Source organism: Rhinatrema bivittatum, chromosome 7, assembly GCF_901001135.1.
Source record: "Rhinatrema bivittatum chromosome 7, aRhiBiv1.1, whole genome shotgun sequence".
Classification (NCBI taxonomy): Eukaryota; Metazoa; Chordata; class Amphibia; order Gymnophiona; family Rhinatrematidae; genus Rhinatrema; species Rhinatrema bivittatum.
Genome location: NC_042621.1, coordinates 186,837,834 through 186,858,398, shown reverse-complemented (window position 1 = coordinate 186,858,398; position 20,565 = coordinate 186,837,834). Strand labels below are relative to the sequence as shown.

The 20,565-nt window shown below is 43.1% G+C and overlaps 1 protein-coding gene across 4 annotated transcripts in view; it reads right to left on the bottom strand.

Moving 5' to 3' along the window:
* Positions 1-20,565, bottom strand: part of ARHGAP22 (Rho GTPase activating protein 22) — a 365,766-nt gene that overhangs the window by 215,184 nt on the left and 130,017 nt on the right. Inside the window, exon 1 of one of the 4 annotated variants that reach the window (XM_029609629.1) lies at positions 11,420-11,959. The exons of 2 other annotated variants lie outside the window; for them this stretch is intronic. In XM_029609629.1, coding sequence (XP_029465489.1) covers positions 11,420-11,471 — 52 coding nt within the window. In that variant the 5' untranslated portion in view covers positions 11,472-11,959. Of the gene's footprint in view, positions 1-11,419; positions 11,960-20,565 lie in introns of those variants that run through there. One more of the 4 variants, XM_029609631.1, reaches the window with a different exon arrangement.

The window sequence follows — 20,565 nt, the reverse complement described above, 5'->3', positions numbered from 1 at the left end:
GGTGGGGCCGCTTGGCAATAGTGATCATATGATCAACTTTGAATTAATGGCTGGAAGGGGGACAGTAAGAAAATCCATGGCTCTCGTGCTAAACTCTCAAAAGGAAAACTTTGATAAAATGAGAAAAACAGAAAAAAACTGAAAGGAGCAGCTATAAAGGTAAAAAGTATGCAAGAGGCGTGGTCATTGTTAAAAAATACCATTCTAGAAGCACAGTCCAGATGTATTCCACACATTAAGAAAGGTGGAAAGAAGGCAAGACGATTACCGGCATGGTTAAAAGGGGAGGTGAAAGAAGCTATTTTAGGCAAAAGATCTTCATTCAAAAATTGGAAGAAGGATCCAACAGAAGAAATAGGATAATGCATAAGCATTGGCAAGTTAAATGTAAGACATTGATAGGCTAAGAGAGAATTTGAAAAGAAGTTGGCTGTAGAGGCAAAAACTCAAAGTAAAAACTTTTTAAAATATATCTGAAGCAGAAAGCCTGTGAGGGCGTCAGTTGGACCGTTAGATGATCGAGGGGTTAAAGGGGCAACTACAGAAGATAAGGCCATCGCAAAAAGATTAAATGATTTTTTTGCTTCAGTGTTTACTGAAGAGAATGTTGGGGAGATACCCGTATCAGAGAAGGTTTTCATGGGTAATGATTCAGATGGACTGAACCAAATCACGGTGAACCTAGAAGATGTGGTAGGCCTGATTGACATACTGAAGGAGGGCAACCAATGGGACAGTGCTATACCGGGGTACAAATTATATCACAATGACAGAGAGAAGCACCCAGGAGGCGGTGTGGTTCTTTATGTCCGGGATGGCATAGAATCCAACAGGATAAACATCTTGCATGAGACTAACTGCAAAATTGAATCTTTATGGGTAGAAATCCCTTGTGTGTCGGGGAAGACTATAGTGATAGGAGTATACTACCGTCCACCTGGTCAAGATGGTGAGACGGACAGTGAAATGCTAAGAGAAATTAGGGAAGCTAAACAAATTGGTAGTGCAGTAATAATGGGAGACTTCAATTACCCCAATATTGACTGGGTAAATGTATCATCGGGACACGCTAGAGAGATAACGTTCCTGGATGCAATAAATGATAGCTTTATGGAGCAATTGGTTCAGGAACTGATGAGAGAGGGAGCAATTTTAGATCTAATTCTCAGTGGAGCACAGGATTTGGTGAGAGAGGTAACGGTGGTGGGGCTGCTTGGCAATAGTGATCATAATATGATCAAATTTGAATTGACTGGAAGAGGAACAGTATCCACGGCTCTCATGCTAAACTTTCAAAAGGGAAACTTTGATAAAATGAGAAAAATTGTTAGAAAAAAACTGAAAGGAGCAGCTACAAAAGTAAAAAATGTCCAAGAGGCGTGGTCATTGTTAAAAAATACCATTCTAGAAGCACAGTCCAGATGTATTCCACACATTAAGAAAGGTGAAAAGAAGGCAAAACGATTACCGGCATGGTTAAAAGGGGAGGTGAAAGAAGCTATTTTAGGAAAAAGATCTTCATTCAAAAATTGGAAGAAGGATCCAATAGAAGAAAATAGGATAATGCATAAACTTTGGCAAGTTAAATGTTAGAAATTGATAAGACAGGCTAAGAGATAATTTGAAAAGAAGTTGGCCGTAGAGGCAAAAACTCACAGTAAAAACTTTTTAAAATATATCCAAAGCAGAAAGCCTGTGAGGGAGTCAGTTGGACCGTTCGATGATCGAGGGGTTAAAGGGGCACTTAGAGAAGATAAGGCCATTGCAGAAAGATTAAAAGATTTCTTTTCTTCGGTGTTTACTGAAGAGGATGTTGGGGAGGTACCCGTACTGGAGAAGGTTTTCATGGGTATTGATTCAGATGGACTGAACCAAATCACGGTGAACCTAGAAGATGTGGTAGACTTGATTGACAAACTGAAGAATAGTAAATCACCTGGACTGAATGGTATACACCACAGAGTTCTGAAGGAACTAAAAAATGAAATTTCAGACCTATTAGTAAAAATTTGTAACCTAACATTAAAATCATCCATTGTACCTGAAGACTGGAGGATAGCTAATCCATAAGCCATATTTAAAAAGGGCTCCAGGGGCGATCCGGGAAACTACAGACCGGTTAGCCTGACTTCAGTGCCAGGAAAAATAGTGGAAAGTGTTCTAAACATCAAAATCACAGAACATATAGAAAGACATGGTTGAATGGAACAAAGTCAGCATGGCTTTACCCAAGTCAAGTCTTGCTTCACAAATCTGCTTCACTTTTTTGAAGGAGTTAATAAACATGTGGATAAAGGTGAACCGGTAGATGTAGTATACTTGGATTTTCAGAAGGTGTTTGACAAAGTTCCTCATGAGAGGCATCTAGGAAAAGTAAAAAAAGTCATGGGATAGGTGGAGATGAACTTTTGTGGATTGCAAACTGGCTAAAAGATAGGAAACAGAGAGTAGGATTAAATGGACAATCTTCTCAGTGGAAGCGAGTGGGTAGTGGAGTGCCTCAGGGATCTGTATTGGAACCATTATTTTTCAATATATTTATAAAGGATCTGGAAAGAAATGCGACGAGTGAGATAATCAAATTTGCAGATGATACAAAATTGTTCAGAGTAGTTAAATCACAAGCAAATTGTGATAAATTGCAGAAAGACCTTGTGAGACTGGAAAATTGGGCATCAAAATGGCAGATGAAATTTAATGTGGATAAGTGCAAGGTGATGCATATAGGGAAAAATAACCCATGCTATAGTTACACAATGTTAGGTTCCATATTAGGTACTACAACCCAAGAAAGAGATCTAGGCATCATAGTGAATAACACATTGAAATCGTCGGTTCAGTGTGCTGCAGCGGTCAAAAAAGCAAACAGAATGTTGGGAATTATTTGAAAGGAAATGGTGAATAAAACGGTAAATGTCGTATATAAAAATGTTAAATAAATAAATAAATAAATAAATACTGCCTCTGTATCGCTCCATGGTAAGACCGCACCTTGAATACTGTGTACAATTCTGGTCGCCGCATCTCAAAAAAGATATAATTGCGATGGAGAAAATACAGAGAGGGCTACCAAAATGATAAGGGGAATGGAACAGCTCCCCTATGAGGAAAGACTGAAGAGGTTAGGATTTTCAGCTTGGAGAAGAGACGGCTGAGGGGGGATATGATAGAGGTGTTTAAAATCATGAGAGGTCTAGAACGGGTAGATGTGAATCGGTTATTTACTCTTTCAGATAATAGAAAGACTAGGGGGCACTCCATGAAGTTAGCATGTGGCACATTTAAAACTAATCGGAGAAAGTTCTTTTTTACTCAATGCACAATTAAACTCTCGAATTTGTTGCCAGAGGAAGTGTTTAGTGCAGTTAGTATAGCTGTGTTTAAAAAAGGATTGGATAAGTTCTTGGAGGAGAAGTCCATTACCTGCTATTAAGTTGACTTAGAAAATAGCCACTACTATTACTAGCAACAGTAGCAAACTTAGTGTTTGGGTACTTGCCAGGTTCTTATGGCCTGGATTGGCCACTGTTGGAAATAGGATGCTGGGCTTGATGGACCCTTGGTCTGACCCAGTATGGCATGTTCTTATGTTCTTATGAACATATGGACCAATGCCCAGGTTGCTGCCTTGAATATATCTATTGGCGCAATTGTCCTATATTCTATCCAGGAAGTAGCCTGCACTCTCATGGCGTGTCTCTTAGGCCTGTTGGCACCAGTTTTCTTTTAATTATGTAAGCTGCTGCTGTTGTCTCTTTAATCCACCTGGCAATGGAGGCCTTGGATGCAGCCTCTCCTTTCTTCTGGCCTGAGAACAGCACAGTCTATCTGACCTTCTGAACTCAATGGTCATTTCCAAATATCTCAGAAGGGCCCTGCATATGTCAAAAAAACCTCAGTATGATGGTGCTATATCAGTCACTAACATTATCCCTATGTGATTTTCCTATCTAGGGGCAGTAGCAGAGCTTTTGATAGTTTTGATTCCTCCCATTGTTATAACCTTTTTGGAGGATAGGCTTTTTGGGGTATAAAATCCTTTGGAGTATGCCCAGTGTTTCAGTGGGAAGGCGACAGAGGAAGAGATAGGAGTTAGAGCTAGAGATTCCTTCATGATTTCAAAGCAAGTAGTTTAGTTGGTTGGTGGGTGAGGAGCAAGTTGGGTGAGAAGACGAGTGAGGTGCTGAAACCTCCCCTTGATTAAAGAGCTTCAGATCTCCCCAAGATCTCAAAGCAAGGTGGTTGGAGAGCTGGAGATTTCCCCTCGATCTTACAGAAGGCAAGTCAAGCATTTAGCAAAGAGGTTTTGATGAAGAAGTTTTTAGAAGACTTTTTGGATTTTGATTGACCAGTGCCTGAGGGAAGGGCCTACCCCCAGTATCCCAAGGGTTGGGGCAAAGATCTTTTGACCCATTCAATCAGCTAACAGATTAGGTGAAGAAAAGGATATAGACTTTTGAACCACTATCTGAAAAGACTTGTATTTTTGATAGTTGAATTACTGTTGAAGAGTTGACTTTTTTGAACCCAGTTTGGATATTTTGTTTGCAGATATTTGTTTCAGCCCATTTCATTCTGGAACTGGATTTGCACTCTAGTTATCCCACTATCACTGGTGAGGATATTTTCAATCAGGATGAAGGTGCAAGAGTAGGAAGGGAAATGAACAGAAGAAGGATGGTCAGAGAAACCATTTGGTTTTTTTTTATTGATCATTGGATGTATGCTGATTTTATTTTTGTAATCTTGACTTGGATCTTCTTCTTTAAGATATAGTAAAGACTTTTATTTGTACACAAATTATGGGCTCCAGTGTTTTCTTTGAGTGCTCACTATGTGGACTTCATATAGGATGGATGGACGCTTTTGTGTTTCCTGCTTTCTTCCTGTGGTGGTAATCTTGGCTTCCCTGCTCTTATTTTTCACTATCTAGAACCTCCTGGAAGTATTTGATCTAGAGTGTGAAGTGGTCACAGAGATTGTGATCGACAGCACCAGGGCCCTTGGAAGAGAAGTCTACCTACCCATCCAGACTTGAACCCAGACTCGTGGCACCCCTAGTCTAGGATAAAGCGTGAAACAGGGGACTTGCTACATCAGGTCTCTGCATTTACCTATGCACTCTAACTTCCTAAATCCTGGCAACGTAATGGCTTGGTTAATATGGAATTCTGATATGACCTTTCCTGGAAGGAAAACCAGGACTTGGAAAAGGGCATTCTTGCTGAGCCCACTGCAATTATAGTCACTACCTTCAGTGTCAGATCTTTCAGAGACCTCTCCCTGACAGGCTCAATTGGTGGTCTGGCTAAGGGCCTAAGGACTAGGTTAAGATCCCAAGGTGGCACTATAGGCTTGCATGGTAGATTAACCTGCTTTGTCCCCCATAGGAAACATACCACATCCGGATGGGCTGCCACCAACTTGCCTCTGAGTTTTCCTCTAAAGCAAGATATTGCTGCTACTGGCACCCTTAGCATGTTTACTGCCAGGTCCTTGTCCAAGTCCTCCTGTAAGAACTGCAGGATCTCTAGTGCTTCTATTCTCAGGGCTTCACTTTTTCTTTTGCACCAACTTTAAAATGTCTTCCAAATTCATCCATATGTTAGTGACGTGGTTTTCTTTCTGGCTTTTAGCAGCATCGCAATTAGTCGATCTGAATATCTTCTTCGCCTGAACCTTCTCTTTTTCAATAGCTGGGCCATAAGCGAGAACATGTGTTGGTTCTCCAAGACAGCTGAACCTTGCTTGAGATGTGCCGGGACCGCCTTGAAGGTGATGGGCTCTGCCACCTTCCTCTTTATGAGGCCCACATATCATGGTCTCCTTGGCCAGTCTAGCGCTACTAGAATCACTAAGCCTGGGTGTCACGCTATTCTTCTGATCATCCTAACATTGGTCAGGGCGAGAACATGTACAGTAGCTCGCCCTTTGGCCACTGCTGCACTAGCACATCTATGCCCCTGGAACCCAGTTCCTTCCTGCGACTGAAGAAATTCACTGCCTTAGTGTTTCTTCTTGTGGCCATCAGGTCCCACTACGGAGCCCCCAAGCCCTTACCAGTAGGCAGAATGCTTCTTCCACTAGTTCCCATTCCCCTGGATCTAGTGTCTGCTGGCTGAGAAAATCTGCTAGAGTATTGACTTTTCCTGCTATATGGACTGCTGAGATCTCTAGGAACTCTGCCTCAGCACTTGCCATTGCCAGGGCTGTCTCTTTTGCCAAGGACTTGCCCTTTGTTCATCCTTGCTTCTTTATGTAGGCCACTGCTGTGGCATTGTCTGAGTGCACCTGCACTGCCTTGCAGCTGTGTCCGGAAGTGGCTCTTAGTTCCAATTGATTCATGGAGTATGAAGCTTTCTGCCTAGACCAGATTTCTTGAGCTATTTGTCCCTGGCAATGCACTCTCTATCCCTGGCAACTCACTTCCGTTGTCACTATTGTCCATGGTGAGGCCTGCAGACTGGTTCCACTGGTCAGATTGCTTAGGGCCAGCCACAAGTGTATGCTCCTCTTGACATGGTATGACAGCAGGCAGGGGCGGTTCTACAATGAGGAAAAGTGAAGTGACCGCCTCAGGCAGCAAAATTTGGGAAGCAGAACTAAGTGTCCCCCCAAAAAATTCTCCAATGGTGGCTGTCTCACTTTGCTTAACTGCCCACAACCAGATGTGAGGCCTCAGGAGCATCAGGGGTGCAGTGGAGCCCACCCCGCAGTGGCTGGAAGACTAGGCCTGGCAGTGTTAAGCTCGGTGATCTGCAGGCTATTTCTGCAGACCACCACTCTCACCTTCTGGCTGGCTGTGCAGGTGCACCACGTCCCAGTGTGGGAAGTGGCTTCCTGCGCGCCACGCACCACCTCTTGATGACCTCCCAGCTCCTATTGGATATAAGGCTTTCCTGGATACGCCTTCAATGCTCTGGCCATAGGTCGATTCTGTCTGGAGAAATGCTTTGCCAGCATTCCTGATTCCTGCATCTTGCTTCTTGGTACCTGTCTCCACTGTGGTGTTCCTGAGTCCGTGCTTTCTGTCCTTGGCTCCTGTTGTCTGGTTTGTGTCTGTGGTCAGTCTTCCTCCCATCTATCTTCAGTGTCTCCTCCTGTTCCTTTGGTCCCTCACCTTCCTCTTCTTCATCATCCTCCTCAGATTGGCTCGACTTGGACTGGACCCCGACACTGATTGACCTCTGCCTGCCACTGACAACAGCCTGTACCTCATCTTTGATTGAACTCTGCTTGCCTCTGACCTCTGCCTCATCCAGACTCCGCTGCTTGTCACCTGTCCAGATTGTGGCCTGATCCAACTGCGCTTCCCGCTGTGCTGGCTTGCCTCATGTTCCAAGCTTCGGATCTTCAGTTCCACAGATGCCCATGCCTAAGTCCAGCTGGCCCTGACTCAGAAGGGGAACGAGGGCCATCCAGTGCTCCTACCATGTGACAAGGGCCGGCCAATGGCACGGGTACCCTGTCACATGGTAAGGGCAAAGGGCCATCAGTGCCATCTTTATGAGTGGCAGCCGACGGCCCGAGAACGGGAGATCGCTCCTGGGATCACTACTAGACCACCAGGTAATTTTAAAATGTTTTGGGGGGATCGGGAGGGTGGGATTGAAGCTAAGGGGTCATCTTTAAAGGGTCGGGTGGGTTTTTTTTTAATCGGGCCATCGGTGCCATTTTTGAGTGGCAGTCAAAATGGCTCTGATGGGCCGAGAGCAGGAGATCGGTCCCCGCGCCCCCACTGGACCACCGGGTACTCATAAAAAGTTTTGAGGAGGTTCGGGGGGGGTGGGGGAAGGTAAGGGGTCAATTTAAAAGGGTCGGGCCTCACTAAAAAAAATTAACGATGTGAATCGGAATCGGTTCCGATTCACATCGTTAATTTTTTTTTTAGTGAGGCCGATTCACATCTCCAGCGATCAGATTTTTTTCTCCCTCCAGCCGAACCTGATCGTTAAGACAATCGGACACACGATTCACATCTCTAGGGAGCGTATCCCCATTCATTTCCCATTTCAACTCTAATGGTACTGGTCTGAATAGAAGGCGACTCCATTTATATTCTGGTAAATATGGTAACAGGGTAATTTTCAAACAGCCTTCTTAAGTTACGCAGAAAAAATGTGCATAAGTTGCACAAATTTTCAGAGGACATAGATGTATAAGTCTAATTTGAAAAGTATCTCACCAAATTTACCTGCATGCAATTACAGCTGTTATTATGTGAATGGAAAATTTCTGAAAGTTTATGCATATCCTTTTGAAAATCCAAAAGTATCGGGCGAATTTTAATTCGCCCGCACGCATAAAATACGGGGGCTACGTGTGCAGCCAGGCCATGTGCGCGCCATGCACATTTTAGAAGGGGCTCAGCTGTGCCCGTAACCCCTGTTACGCGCACTAGAGCCAGGCTTTGGCAAAGGGGCAGGCCGGGGGTGGGTGGGGAGGGTCGGTCCAGGGGGAGGGGAGGGGCAGGGCTGCAGGCGGCCGGTACAGGGTCCATTAGCCGCTGTGTCAGGGGATCGCGCGCCGGCAGCCTTCCGGCGCACAAACTTACACCAACTCAGGAGCTGGCATACGTTCTGAAACAAACCCCCCAAAAAAAGGTAGGAACTCTTAAGGGGTCAGGGAGGAGAGGAGGAGGGGAGGGGGGAGGAGGAGGAGAGGAGGAGGGGGAGTAGGGGGGTATGAAAGTTCCCTCCCAGTCCGCTCCTTAATTAGAGCAGACTGAGAGGGAACTGGGGAAGGCCGTGATGCGTCGCTGTGCGAAAATTGCAATATTTCACCCCCTTGCACGCACCACCCCGGATTTTATAACATGCGTGCGCCGGCGCACACGTTATAAAACCACGCGTCCATGTGCGCGCATATGTTTTTAAAATCTACCCCTATATGCATAAGTGTAATCTCCTCCCCCAGCTCCACCTCTGGGAATGCCTCTGCTCAGTTCAAGTAAACTTAAATGTGAACAGGACACACATGCATAAATTCACCCACATTGTGTAAAAGACCTTGTCTGAGGATAAAATATGTAAATGCCTTTGAGAATCACCCTCTCTAAGAGCAAGCAGCAGCATCTACTTCCTCCTCTCCCATAATACCGGGCAGTATGCTGCTTCCTCTTTTTTATGCTTTCCCACATACGGAAGTTGGGAAAGAATTATGTAAAAGGAATTGATCCATCTGCCCTTTCGTCTGTCTGTCCATAGGTAAAATAAATCTCCCAAAAAGGAATGGAACATCACCAAATTTGATAGGAAGGGAGAAAAATGCATGAATTGAAAAACCAGAAACAGATTATTATTTTCAGAGAACCAAGCCTTCAAAAAAAAAAAAAAAATTACCAGTGTACCATTCCAAAAGCACCACCCTCCCCTCACCACACACATATTGTTCCAGCAATTTGCCACAGAGCAACCCAGGCAGAAAGAGACAGAGACAGGGAAAATAACTGAAATAATTGGCAAAGGATGGCACAGAAAAGCAGGTCCAAATTACACACACATTCACATACACATACTCCCATACATACCCCCCCCCCACACACACACACCCTACACCCTCTCACTCACACACACATATATATCATAGACACACAGTACAGTCACGCACACCTATACCCTTCCACAGAGACAGGGAAAATAAATGATTTAGTTTCTCTATTTACCCCGCCCACACCCCCCCTCATACACACACATTTTCCCCCCAAACACATCCCTGCAACTACACCCCATCTATATACACAGACACATCCTCCAAAATATCCATAACTTCCCTTACACACACAGCCCTGTCATACATTACCCCTCCACACAACCTCTCACACATACACATATCCATCCCCATGTCACACCTACCTACACCCCAAATATACATATACACCATTACCAAGACACCCCCCATACACACAGGACATGCACACATCCAAATTGGACACAACCCCAAGCCACAAATGTCTCCACACACATTTCTTCACAGCACCATCTATTATCTACAAATACACAGCCCCGTACCCCACACATACCCTGCAACCATTCCACAACCCCCCCATGACCCTCCTCCCACTCAAAAACACACAACACACATACATCCCCCAGGTACTCTCTCCACCTACACACTCCCATGTTCCCATACAAAACCTCCACCACCAATCCACAAACATAGAACGCCCCTCAAATTCCACACACACCCCATCTATACTCCCCTCATTATATTATCCACATCTTCCGTTCCCAGCAAAACATTCCCCTACACCCTTCTACAAAGCTGTGTTGGAAAGCATTCTTGAAGCTATGCCTTTGCATGCTTTTTCTGCTCGATATTTTAAGTCTAGTTTCTTTGGTGGCAGTCGTGTCTTTGATTGGATGTCGCCTGAGCTGGTTTTGAGAGGAAGAGGTGTTTTGCAGCAATTATAAGAGGAGGTAATTTTTTTTTACATGTACATTATCAAAAATCTCCTCATCTTATACTTGCACAAATATGGCATGTCAAGAGTGAATAACATATTCAATTTAACCCATTTCTATTTCTCTTCTTTGGTTTTATAATTTTGTGCAAATATCAAATCTAATTGTAAAAATGTATTTTTACAATGAGAACAATTAAGTAGATAAAGCTATTATAATGAAATGTGTGCCCATTAGACAACAGTGTTCAGTATTTGTCTTTTTTTCTAATTTTAGCTGACAGCACTAGTAGCTTCTCCTTCCAGACAGGTTACAAGCAGATCTCACTGGACTGTGCTAGGCTGTGCTGAGCAGAACTGAAAATTAACTCTCAGAACTTTCAAAAAGTAGAGTAAGCTTTTTGCCAAAAGCAGATTAATCCCACATATAAATTTGTGGTTTGACTTTTGTATTCAAATTCTCCCATTTCAGATCTTGCTATGGATTTTATTTCTGCTTTTACTTTAAGACTTGCACAGTGTTTGAATACTTTGAGTTTACAAATATCTCCAAACCAATTCAACTAAATGTGAAATTTTTTTTTCAACAAAAGCAGAATGATATTCAAACCATTTTAAAACTTGTCCTGATTATCTGAGTAAACTGGATTTAAATATTCACATATCAACACCTGGCTATTCAAACAGGCTTGGAGCTGATTCACCTTATACTACTTTACATGCAAGTGACTGCCCTTGCATTGCTCATATAATTAAATTTCATAGTAACATAATATAAAAATATAAGCATTTTATGGAATATAATTTCCAAAAGAAGTAAAAAGTTCATTCTCAAGAACTGAGTTTATAACAAGCTCTTAATTATTAGGGTTGCTTATTCTCACCAGCATTTAATGACCTGGTCACATATGAACAATATGGAAAATACTGAAAATCCTTGCTCAGCAAATACACACAGAGTTCATATTGCACAAAACTCCTGTTTAAAAAAATGCAGTTATTAAAAGTTAGCAATACCTTTTCTCTGCTGAAGGTGGTGGTTCCTATCTCTGCAGCAGCACAGTCCCATCTTTCAAGGTCACAGGTGTCGTGGCATCATGACTCAGAGGTTATCCACTCTCATAGAGAGGCACAGGAGACATCCAGGGTACACACTGAGAGTCCAAACTGAAGGAAACTGTCCTCTCATCATGGGTGATAAGGGGCAGCATCCTAGGGGCTTAATACACTGCAGGAGACATGTGGATCCTTCTGCCCTTCACATTTGTAACTCTGCTGGCAGGGGTTTTCTTCATCTGCAGCTCCCCAGCTCACACCCACCCTCTAAGATATGCAGCCCGCCAAGTCTTGCAAACATCCCAAATACAAACAGTCCCTGTTAATCAGCTGGAGAGCCAGCAGACTGTTGCCTTGGGTATTCTCTTTTATCTCTTATATTTCTGGCTGACCAACTACAGATCCCTGCATGTCACTAGCTCCCTTGCCTGTTAAACTTCTCTGCTTTTAATTACACTCTGCCCCCTCTTTGAAGGAGTAAAAGGCCACAAAAGGGAGGGAGAAGCAGGATTTCTGGGAGTAACAGATGCCTGGACTCCTAGCTGGAGGGCAGCAGACAGCCTCTGAATAGAAACCATCAGTCCCTAATGAGTTTGCATACAAAAAAGATCATTTAACCCAGTGTAAAATGATGTCAGCAGAAGCAAGAGAGATATTGTTACAATCCTTTAAAAATCAGACTTAAATGCAGATAATATATCAGAGGCACAGTGAATATGAAATTATTTACAGTCATAAAGGGGGAGCATCGTTTGAATTTCAGATACTTTTACTGGTATAAGGGCAGCACTGCTCTCACACACTGTGCTTGTTTTTAATAACACAATGAAGACAAAGACAAAACACTGATAATACTCTGTTTCAAGGAGAAGTAATATTATTATTCATCGTAGGACTCTGTTTAAAAAGGACAGTACCTCGGCTCTATTTTCCATGTATCTTTCTATAGCTGCTGGCTTTAAAAGGATTGTTCTTGTCTTTTAGGCTGTTATAGAGTGGCTACAACAAAATTCAGTGGGGTTGATTTAATTAAACCAGGGCTAAAATCGGAGCTAAATTTTAGTGTGTGTTTTAATTAACATGTGCATTAAAAGCAGCGGTTCCTGCAGGATCTTGTAAGCTAATGGGATACAAATTGAGCCGGAGTATAAAAAGTGCACTAAAGCAAAAATAACCTCACTAAAAATTAACCTGAAAAATCTGTTCTAATGCAGAAAAGTGCTTTAAAAAGTGCCTTAAAACAGGAGTAAGGAGATAAGAGCTTGAAGCTGAAAAAAGTATGACCAAAGGGGCCTTGCAAGCAAGATTGGCACTGGGCATCCCAATGGACACAATCTCTAATGCAAGGCCATTTGGGCAAGGTATGCCAAGTGAAATCAAAGGGTAAGCTCCGTAAGGTGAGCACCTATAGCCGAACAGTATACATTTTGGGGCTGTGCATCTCTCTGGCCACCAGAAATGTGAGTTTACTCCACCTTGGACCAAGGAGTGTGTTATATTTCCAGCATAAGATCTCTAGGGCTAGCACCTACAACTGAACAAAATATAAGCTCTTTGGGGAAGGCACCTTCAGCTGAATAGCATGTATTTTGGAGTTGTACATCCCACTTTGGCATACTGTCCAGCTGTAAGTGCCTGCCCAAGAGATCTTACATAAGAACATAAGATATGACATATTGGGTCAGACCAAGGGTCCATCAAGCCCAGTATCCTGTTTCCAACAGTGGCCAAGCCAAGTCACTTAAATAGATCCCAAGCTACTAATGTTGGTAACAAGAAGTGGCTATTCTTTATTGATTAAAGCAGATTATGAACTTCTATTCCAGGAGCTTATCAAAATCAATTTTAAACCCAGCTACACTAACTGCCTTAACCACATTCGCTGGCAAAGAATTTCAGAGCTTAATTGTGCATTGAATGAAAAATAATTTTCTCCGATTTGTTTTAAATATGCTACTTGATAAATTCATGGAGTGTCCCCTAGGCCTTCTGTTATCTGAAAGAATAAATAACTATTTCACATTTACCTGTTCAAGACCTTTCATGATTTTGCAGACCTCTCTCATAACCCCCCCCCCCCCCCCGCCCCCCCCTCCAAGCTGAACAGCCCTAATCTCTTTAGCCTTTCCTCATAGAGGAGCTGTTCCATGCCCTTTATCATTTTGGACACCCTTTTCTATACCTTCTCCACTGCAACTACTATATCTTTTTTGAGATGCGGCGACCAGAACTGCACACAGTATTCAAGCCATGGAGCGATACAGAGGCACCATGGAGCGATACAGAGGCATTATGACATCCACCGTTCTATTTTCCTTTCCCTTCCTAATATTTCTGTTTGCAGTTTTGTCCACCACAGCACACTGAGCTGATGATTTCAATGTATTATCCACTATGATGCCTAGATCTCTTTCCTGGGTGGTAGCTCCTATTATCGGGCCGATGCAATAAAGTGCGCTCTGGCTCAGCGTACTGTTAGCTCCCGTTTGGCCGCGCGTTTTCAACGCACTATTTTTACCCCTTATACAGTAAGGGGTAATAGCGCGTGGAAAACGTATGGCCAACTCCCCCGAAACTAATAGCGCCCGCAACATGCAAATGCATGTTCATGGGCCTATTAGTCATTCCCGCGCAATACAGAAAGTAAAATGTGCAGCGAAGCCGCACATTTTACTTTCAGAAATTAACGCTTGCCAAATGTAACTCCTTGGTCTGAAGTGAGTAAACTCACATTTCTGGTGGCCATTGTAGTCCTTTGTTATATCCAGTGTGGTACTCCACTTCAGACCCAGGAAGGATTTAAATTGGCAATGTAAGATCTTTTGTGCTAGAACCTACGTCTGAACAATGCTTAGGTCAGATTGACAAATTGAAAACTAGTAAATCATCTGGACCAGATGGTATACACCCCAGGGTTCTGAAAGAACTCAAAAATAAAATTTCATAACTATTATAAGTAATTAGTAACCTATCATTAAAATCATCCATTGTACCTGAAGACTGGAGGGTGGCCAATGTGACCCTGATAATTAAAAAGGGCCTGCCAAGGCAGGAGTTAATTTCGGCTGGCACCAGGAAAGTGTACAGAAAAGCAGAAAAAACTGCTTTTCTGTATACCCTCCAACTTAATATCATAGCGATATTAAGTCGGAGGCCCCAAAAATAAAAAAAAATTAAAAATTAAAAAAAATAAAATTAAAAATCTGCCCGCAGACCGCAGGTTGGAAGACGGACACTCAATTTAGTTGGCGTCCGTTTTCAGAACCCGTGGCTGTCAGCGGGTTCGAGAACTGATGCCAGTAAAATTGAGCATCGGCTGTCAAACCCGCTGGCAGCCTCCGCTTCTGTCAAAATGGAGGTGCTAGGGATGCGCTAGTGTCCCTAGCGCCTCCTTTTACCGCAGGCCCTCATTTGCATACGGGCCGATACTGAATCGCATGCCCAGGACACTGGCCTGTGCTCGTGTCGGGAGAGCGGGCTCTCGCCGGCTCTCCCGCGACTTTTACTGTATCAGCCCGGGAAGAATCTAAAATCGTGTAATTACAGCAAGGGCCATATGGTCATATTGCAGTACAGCAAAATGGCGCCGGCCGTACGGCAACACGATTCGAGTGCAGGAGGTCGTTCCCGGACCCCCGCTGAACTTTTGGCAAATCTTGTGGGGGTCAGGAGGCCCCCCCAAGCTGGCCAAAAGTCCCTGGGGGGTCCAGCAGGGGTCTGGGAGCGATCTCCTATGCTCGTGACGTCGGGGAACAGGAACCAAAATGGCGCCGGCGCTACCTTTGCCCTGTCATATGACAGATTAATCAAACAACCCGCACACCAACAATCTTTTATCATTTATTTTATGTGTTTTTTATAATTGTTTTTTATTTCACCCCAGTGTCACATCTTAACTCGATCTTTAATATAAAATTTTTTTTTTAAGAATTGTTTCAATTTATATAAAAAATATATTTAAAGGGTGTCTAGTGATGCTTCATATAATTCAAGAGCACCGGACCCAGGTGTCTCGCCCAATTTTTGTGATATAATCATAAGCACCACCTTCCACCACTTGAACTTTTTAATAAATTTGTTTTTATTAAAAATATCTTTATTGTGTTTTTTCTTCATCTTTCTTAAAATTAATTTTGTCTAACCTTGTTAATGTTGTATATCTTTTGATTATTGATGTTTTTCAATTTCTGAAAGACTTTGAAAGACCTAGATATAAAACACTGTGTGTAAGACAAGGGATTCAGGTCACCAGTCGTTAGAGATCAGAGAATTACTTAACTTGCATTTGTTTAGCACTCAAAGTCCTTGGAACAGATCTTTTCAGTGGCGCTTGCCCCAACCAGGCCTGGTTTCGACAAATCTTCTTCAAGGGAAGCCACTCAAATTGTATCCAAAACGGTTTAGTAGTGTTATGTTTTCGAAATCCTTGACGAGCTCGCCCAGGCGCTGCTCACTCCGTTTTCCTCCAACAAAAAATGCGCGTATGTCCCGGGGCTTTAAAAAATGGGCGGTCCGGGGGCGGGTCCGGGGCATGGCAGCGGTTTGGGGGCGGGGCCTGTGCCGGAGGATGGCAAGCCGGCGCGCAAGTTATGCCTGCCAGAAGCAGGCGCAACTCTACGAGATAAGGTGGGGGGGATTTAGGTAGGGCTGAGGGGTGGGTTAGATAGGGGAAGGAAGGGAAAAGTGGGGGGGAGGAAAAAAAAGGCCGCTCCGATTTCGGAGCGGCCTTAGAGGGAACGGGGAAAGCCATCGGGGCTTCCCTTTAGCTCAGGGTGCGCAAGGTGCACAAGTGTGCATCCCCTTGCGCACGCCGACCCCGGATTTTATAACATGCGCACAGCAGCGCGCGCATGTTATAAAAGCAGGTGTACATTTGTGCGCGCCGAGTAGCACACAAAAATGTACCCCATGCGCTTAAAATTTAAAATCGGCCCCTATGTATACTTAGGGGCAAATTTTCAAAGGCTACGCGCGTAACATACGTGCGTAACCCGAGAAAATTTGCCCCTGCTCGTGCCGAGCCTATTTTGCATAGGCTCGGCGGCTGATCAGGGGTGGTCCAGGGTCATAGCCGGGTGTGTGGCGGCGGTCCGGGGGCAGGGTCGAGTGCTCCAGAACAGCGGCCTGTGGCGGGGCATGGTGCACCGTCGCACAAGTTACGCCTGCCTCAGGCAGATGTAACTTTTTCAACAAAGGTGGGGGGTGGGATTTAGTTAGGGATGGGGGTGGGTTAGATAGGGGAAGGGAGGGGACGGTGGGGGGGGGGGGGGCCGGAGAAAACGTTCCCTCCAAGGCCTTTCCGATTTCGTAGCGGCCTTGGAGGGAACGGGGAAAGCCATCGTGGCTCCCCTCAGGCTCGGCGTGCGCTGACTCTGGATTTTATAACATGCGCGCGGCAGCGTGCGCATGTTATAAAATTGGTAGTAGATTTGTTCGCGCCGGGTTGAGCGAACAAATCTACGCCCGTGCATAAGTTTTAAAATCTGGCCTTTGGATGGATGTGATTATGTATTTATGTATATGATTTTTATGCATTTGATTATGTATCATGATTATGGATATTTATATTGTATTTAATTATTTACTAATTTTTCATTTTTGTGTTTGTTATAAACCATATTAGATGATCCTTTGATTGACCAGAAAGATGACATATAAACTCTTTTTTACTCAACACACAATTAAACTCTGGAATTTGTTGCCAGAGAATGTGGTTAGTGCAGTTAGTATAGCTGTGTTTAAAAAAGGATTGGATAAGTTCTTGGAGAATTCCATTACCTGCTATTAATTAAGTTGACTTAGAAAATAGCCACTGCTATTACTAGCAACGGTAACATGGAATAGACTTGGTTTTTGGGTACTTGCCAGGTTCTTATGGCCTGGATTGGCCACGGTTGGAAACAGGATGCTGGGATTGATGGACCCTTGGTCTGACCCAGTATGGCATGTTCTTATTTTCTTATGTTCTAGATTAAATTAGATTTGAAAATTACATGTGCAATTCTAGGCTCGTGAAGGGATTTAAATTACAAAGGAAAGCTTTGTTGAAATGTTTAATGTACTATTTCCTATTCAATAAGGGGCGGATTTTAAGAGCCCTGCTCGCGTAAATCCACCCGGATTTACGCGAGCAGGGCCTTGCGCGCCGGCGAGCCTATTTTCCATAGGCCTGCCGGCGCGCGCAGAGCCCTGGGACTCGCGTAAGTCCCGGGGTTTTTCGAGGGGGGCGTGTCGGGGACGTGTCGGGGGGCGGGACGTGGCGTTTCGGGGGCGGGCCCGGGGGCGTGGCCACGCCCTCCGGAACCGCCCCCAGGTTGTGTCTCGGCGCGCTAGCGGCCCACTGGCGCGCGGGGATTTACTTCTCCCTCCGGGAGGCGTAAATCCCCCGACAAAGGTAGGGGGAGGAGTTTAGATAGGGCCGGGGGGGTGGGTTAGATAGAGGAAGGGAGGGGAAGGTGAGGGGAGGGTGAAAGCGAGTTCCCTCCGAGGCCGCTCCGATTTCGGAGCGGCCTTTGAGGGAACGGAGGCAGGCTGCACGGCTCGGCGCGCGCCGGCTGCATAAAATTGGCAGCCTTGCGCGCACCGATCCTGGATTTTAGCAGATACGCACAGCTACGCGCGTATCTACTAAAATCCAGCGTACTTTTGTTGGCGCCTGGTGCGCCAACAAAAGTACGCGAAGGCGCACTTTTTTAAAATCTACCCCTAAAGATTCATTCTTAGCCAGGAAGAGTCATAAAGGACTTGCTTGGATTTGGATACCATGTCAACAGTGAGAATCTTTTTCTCAACTGCTAGTATAGTCTATTTAATTGCTAAAGATATGGCATTTAATAAAAGATGCATGAAAATTTTCATGTGGAGAAGAATAAAGTGTCATGGTTGCTGTGCTCATTCTGATATCCTTAAAGATTACCTGGAAAGGTTTTATGATAAAATTTTAAAGAATATAAACTCGAAGCCAGAGATAATGGTGGACAAAGTAATGCAATTAGTGCTATCTGTGCAAAAATAAGAGGACAAAATTAATGTCATGGATTTAAGGGTCTGTGATCTCAGGGATGCACTAACCAGTTATGGTAGCAAAATTGACTTATTAGAAGGAAAATTAAAACTTTAGAATAAAAGCAAGGAGACCAAGAAAACCATAACAGCTTTGCAGATATGTTGGAACTTTCAACCGGAAAGATCTAGTTACCATCAAAAAGGAGAATTGGAAGATTATAGGATATCTGAAGAGAAAATAGGAGAGACTGGAGACCCCTCACAGACGAAAGTTAGAGAAATAGTTCCAATTGTATTGGCTGCTCTGACCTGATTAAAAAAGAATTTCCAGGTGCATCTAGACATTTATGAACTTCAGAAGAAAGCTCTCTTTGGAACAGTGTAAGTATTAAGAAGAATATTAGCAGTGAATTTAAAAAATTGAAATCATACTCAACATATCATGGCTTTTGAGCGAGTTTTACTCCTTTCAAGCTATGTACAATATTAATGCATTTGGAGACATTATATTGAGTCTTCATCCTGATAGAACAAGGACTGAGCAGTTTGGAGTTTGTGGAGATTAGCAGTGGACTTCAGGTGTTATATTTGAAGAGGGACAACCACATAAGCTAGGGGACCCTCTTCCACTCTGGGTGCTTTAATTTCCATCCCCTGGAAAGCAGGAAAACCAAGGTCATAAATACCAATAGATACATACATAGATCAAGCTGGATCTGAAATTTATTCTGATCATGGAAATTACAGTGAAGAAGTGGGTTTGGTACAACTGATAACAATGACAAAGTATCCCAGTAAATCTTTGTTTTGGGGAGATCCAATATGGTGTCATGAGACGATATGCTGAAAAGAGCTCCATTCTTCCTGAGTTACTTTTTTTCTTATATTTCCTTTATGGTTATGACTTCTGAAGCTTATCACTTAACTGTTCATTTAAATATATTTATTTCATTTGAACTCGGCATTTATAGAAGAGGCCTGAGTGGTCTCGAAGGTTCATGTGCTACAATATATTTTTTTGTTGGTCCTTTAAAATGTATCACATCCTTTTAAGTATCTGCTGTGAGAGGGGGAGGGTGGAATTTTTAAAGGGCCTTTTTATATGATAAAATGATTTGAAAATTACCCTTTCCTTATTGTATGGAGATAGCAATATTTTAGACTGAAAGAAGTATTTATTCAGACAGGAGCTGGAATATTTTAACCTAAATAGATTAGGAATCTTCCATTTGAATTATAAACATATTCAGAATTGTATTATTTGCCAGGAAACTGCACTTACAGTACTTAGAGCTTGACTGTCCTTGTTTATTTAGGTTGCAGTGAGGGGCAGCATCTCTAGGCATTATGATCCAATTGAACTACCCAATCCTTCACAAGCTGGAAAATAATGTTATTACTTGTTCTACAAGTGGATATTGTCTGAAGGTTAAGCATTATAAAATATAAAAAAGGAATACATCGATCACACAACTGTTGTGTCCAAATATTTAAAATATAGGAGGTGTGTCTTTTTTTTTTGTCTCCCACAGAAAAATAAAGGGCAGCAAACAAGTAGCAGGCGATATCTTTACATCTGTGACAAGCTATCTTGAGTGACTTGATGAAGGGAATATAACTCTCAAAACATATTTACAAATGAACTAGATTCATTCAATAAGAAAAAAAGATCAGTAAAAAAAAAAAAAAGATGTACTTTATGCTATGTGTTTAAGTGGACTAACATAGTACCACATTATGTCATGGCTCCCACAGAGAATATGATGGGGCTGGAATCTGCCAATGAAAGAAGAAGCTCCTCTATGTTCAATTTTCTTCTAAATTCATCTTAGTTTCAAAGAAGAAAAAAAAAAAAAAAACAGAGAGAGATTCCAATGTATAAGATTATTTAATATAGCTTCAAATCTTATTATACTCCAAATGAGCCTTGAAGAGAGAGTTGTACTAAAATATGCTGGACAAGAATGCTTAAGCACTTTCATCCATAGGAAATAATTTCCATAATAATCTGTTTTAACCACTGCTTCCTTTAAAGCTATTTTAAAAATGTCTTCCTATTGTCACCAGTCTTTGTATTTTAATCTTTCTTTCTTCTCACCAAA